This window comes from Sinocyclocheilus anshuiensis, unplaced genomic scaffold, assembly GCF_001515605.1.
Source record: "Sinocyclocheilus anshuiensis isolate Anshui unplaced genomic scaffold, SAMN03320099.WGS_v1.1 scaffold2677, whole genome shotgun sequence".
Classification (NCBI taxonomy): Eukaryota; Metazoa; Chordata; class Actinopteri; order Cypriniformes; family Cyprinidae; genus Sinocyclocheilus; species Sinocyclocheilus anshuiensis.
Genome location: NW_015552861.1, coordinates 55175 through 59042, shown reverse-complemented (window position 1 = coordinate 59042; position 3868 = coordinate 55175). Strand labels below are relative to the sequence as shown.

At 39.5% G+C, this 3868-nt stretch overlaps 1 protein-coding gene across 1 annotated transcript in view; it reads left to right on the top strand.

Moving 5' to 3' along the window:
- The window catches only part of LOC107668151 (aryl hydrocarbon receptor repressor-like), a 3674-nt gene extending 1769 nt beyond the window's left edge, over positions 1-1905 (top strand). Inside the window, exon 4 of the mRNA XM_016459943.1 lies at positions 1886-1905. Within this exon, the coding sequence (XP_016315429.1) occupies positions 1886-1905 (20 nt within the window). The remainder of the gene's footprint in view (positions 1-1885) is intronic.
- Positions 1906-3868: the final 1963 nt, after the last annotated feature.

The window sequence follows — 3868 nt, the reverse complement described above, 5'->3', positions numbered from 1 at the left end:
TGTGTGTGTGTGTGTGTGAGTGTGTGTGTGTGTGTGTGTGTGTGTGAGTGTGTGTGTGTGGGTGTGTGTGTGAGTGTGTCGCTCCGACACCTGAGATGCTCCTTGTGTGTGTTTGCACTGATCTTAAGGAGACTTTATATCACACCTCACAGCAAAAGTCTTGATGAGTGTTCGGCTCACATTTGACAAAATCAACATGTTTTTTTATATGTCTGAACAGCATTATGGGATATTCTGTCTTACAGTCTTTGCTTTGAAACTGGACTATGCCATTGAGTAATTGCTCTATATTCTGAAATCATTCAGACCTTTAATGTTTTTTTAGCAGTGACCTGTTTAGTGTATAAATGACTGAAGTGTTTGATGGTGATCAGGAATCATCTCTGCATGGATTGATGTGGATCATAAGAGCCGTATGATCTGCTTTAGACTGAAGTGTGTGATTGTAAATGCCGTGCACTGGTTAATACATACATGAACGTGTTCCACACACACACACACACACACACACACACGCGCGCGCGTGCTGCTGCCGTCTGGGTTTGTGGGTTTGAGTCTGTGATGTTCAGCAGCTGGTTGTTTCTGTTTGTTCAGTGTGAATGAAACTCAAGGACTGATGCTGTAGTTTGTACGGTGACTTACATAGCTGTCAAAACATGTTTATAGACATTCTTTTCAATTAAAGAATTACTTTAATTACACATGAAATCATTAAATACATCAGTTAAAAAAAAGAGCTTACCTAACTAAAAAAAAATGGAGCTTTATTTTTTTTTGCAGCAAGCTCATTATATGCACACATCTCATGTTGAAGTGTTTTTCTCATCACCACTAGAGGGTGTGAGAGGTGAGACACGCAGGGAATGCTGGGAAACTTCTGTCAGGAGATGCTTCTGAAGTGGCTGTGTGACATTAATAACTGATGTAGAATTTGTTTAAGAAATAATGACGGCTTTGGAAAAACCTGAATCCTAAATCAGAAATATTGATGCTCAAATAGAAATGAAAGAAATGGAAGTGATTACATGTGCATGCATTATTATAAGCAGTGATTATTAGAGCTGTGCTGCAGAGAGATCATAGAAAACACATCAGACATCACTGATTCATCATCGGTTTGAGATCTGAGTGCCGTGAACCTATGACTTTCATTAGAAGCTCATTTAATGCACGCTCAATGAGTTATTTGTGGAAAACTTTTACATTTATGCATTTAGCAGATGCTTTTACCAGAAACACATTTTAACAGTTCATTTATTTGCTGGAAACTGAACCCATGATCTACTGTTTGAGCTGCCTGCTAACAGTTACTGAAAACATAGACAGTTTTAAGATATGAGTTTTATCAAAAAGCATATATTAAAATTATTTGTTTATTATTTACTTATTGATTGATTAATTTATTGACTGAAGTGTAAAAACACTTGCAGGGCCACAAAAATCTTTATATCAGCTGAAAAACATCTTGTATCTTCAATGATTAATTTTTTCAAATTAATTTTTTTTTTTTAAAGTAAAATGATCAGTATATACAGATCAGTGAGAGAATTGCAGAATAACTCAGTCATGGCAGAGTTCTGTCACTGCAAACACTTAGATAGCAATGCTTCTGGAAAACATTTAACTTTAACTTTCACTGAACTTATAATGCCTCAGGAAACTCAGAGAGATTTAATATCATGTTTAAGGCTTCACCAATTCTATTCTATCTAATCTTTAATGCATTCACTTTTAATGTGTGGAAATTGAAACTGGCATGAACCCAAGTCATTCTCGTCGTTCTTCTCGCGTGACTCAAACCACAGACACTCTTAGTCTTCCTGAGACAGCGTTATCCAGTCTTTGACGGATCTCAGTGTCTCTCTGTCCATCATCTCACCCACAGACCTACTGCAGCATATGTGAGCCTGCAGCACAAAAGCAGGCTTAAGTCGCTGGGGTATATTTGTAGCAATAGCCAACAAAACATTGTATGGGTCACAATTATACATTTTTCTTTTATGCCAAAAATCATTAGGATATTAAGTAAAGATCATGTTCCATGAAGATATTTAGCAAATCTCCTACCGTAAATATATCAAAACTTAATTTTTGATTAGTAATATGCATTGCTAAGAACTTCATTTGGACAACTTTAAAGATGATTTTCTCAATATTTTGATTTTTTTGCACCCTGATCAGGGGCGTGATGCACCTCTGATCAGGGGCGTGTCTACGTGGTGGCCAGGGGTGGCACTGGCCCCCCCCTGAAATTTTCTCAATTTCAGAAAATTTACCCTTATGACTGGTTTTGTGCTCCAGGGTCACATATATTTCGTTTACTCTAACTGCATTTGTCAGTCGCCTGTGTTTCATGGCGGACGCTCTTTGGCCTGAATTGAGAGTTTTTCAGGATGAACTCTGTCTGCAGTCCTGAGAGGAAACGGCTTGAGCAAGACGCGTCTAAACGCTGATCCTGCATGAACCAGGAGCTTGAAGAAGGAAGGAGATCAGATCAGCCACAGGAACCGGAGACGTCACTCGCACGTCAGCACAGGCCTCTGTGTTTGAAGAACAAGAAGAGTGTTCAGGATGTGTCAAATCTGTGGAGAGAAACCGCGGCGCATCCGTGTCCACGCGATTCCACAACAAACAAAACACGTCAAATTACCATGGCAACTCAAAATAACCAACAATATCATTATATGGCATACCTATTATTATTTTTAGAAAACCAAAGTGTTATGAATGTTATTTGTATGTTATTTATAGAAGTATATGATAAGTAGTTTTTAGGTTAAAAAATAATTGTCATACTAGACTTTTAATAATAATGTTTGATTTTTAATCCATGATTTAATGTTGAGTTTATTGTCATTCATCAGAACGCTCTGTCTGAATAGGCGTGGCTGATTGTAGACTCGGAAGTAAACGCCCACTGCTGTGATTGGCTAACAGTTGTGTGTGATTGACAGCCTACATTCCTCACAGATGGACGCTGCTGTGATTTAGGTTAAAAGCGCATAAATAACTCCATACATATCAAACAATCTGTAAGAAGAGACGAAGCAATAGTGATCACGTAATGAAAACAGTCAGATCCAATATAGTCGCACAGCATCGTCTTTTAAGCCGGGCTCACAGTACAGGAGTTTTAAAATCCTAACCGACCTACCAGATGTCTTGCGATAGGCTTGTTTTTAGTACATTTCTAACTGCATCTGGCAGTGGCGGATCCTGGCATGTGTAGGCACGCGATCCATGTGCGCGATGACGAATCTCTCCACTCCCAAGCGGATTTCCTTCACTCACATAAAACTGGACGTGTGCTTTTAAATATTGTTCTTTTATGAATTGGCTCACTGTCTCTGTCTCTGTCTCTGTCACTCTTTGTTTAGTGAGTGTACACGATGTACCGCAAACACCCAGTGCCCCATGCTCTAGACACGCCCCTGCCTCAGATTCCAGATTTTCAAATATTGTCCTATCCTAACAAACCATACATCAATGGAAAGATTATTTATTCAGCTTTCAGATGATGTATACATCTCAATTTCAGAAAATTTACCCTTATGACTGGTTTTGTGCTCCAGGGTCACATATATTTCGTTTACTCTAACTGCATTTGTCAGTCGCCTGTGTTTCATGGCGGACGCTCTTTGGCCTGAATTGAGAGTTTTTCAGGATGAACTCTGTCTGCAGTCCTGAGAGGAAACGGCTTGAGCAAGACGCGTCTAAACGCTGATCCTGCATGAACCAGGAGCTTGAAGAAGGAAGGAGATCAGATCAGCCACAGGAACCGGAGACGTCACTCGCACGTCAGCACAGGCCTCTGTGTTTGAAGAACAAGAAGAGTGTTCAGGATGTGTCAAATCTGTGGAGAGAAACC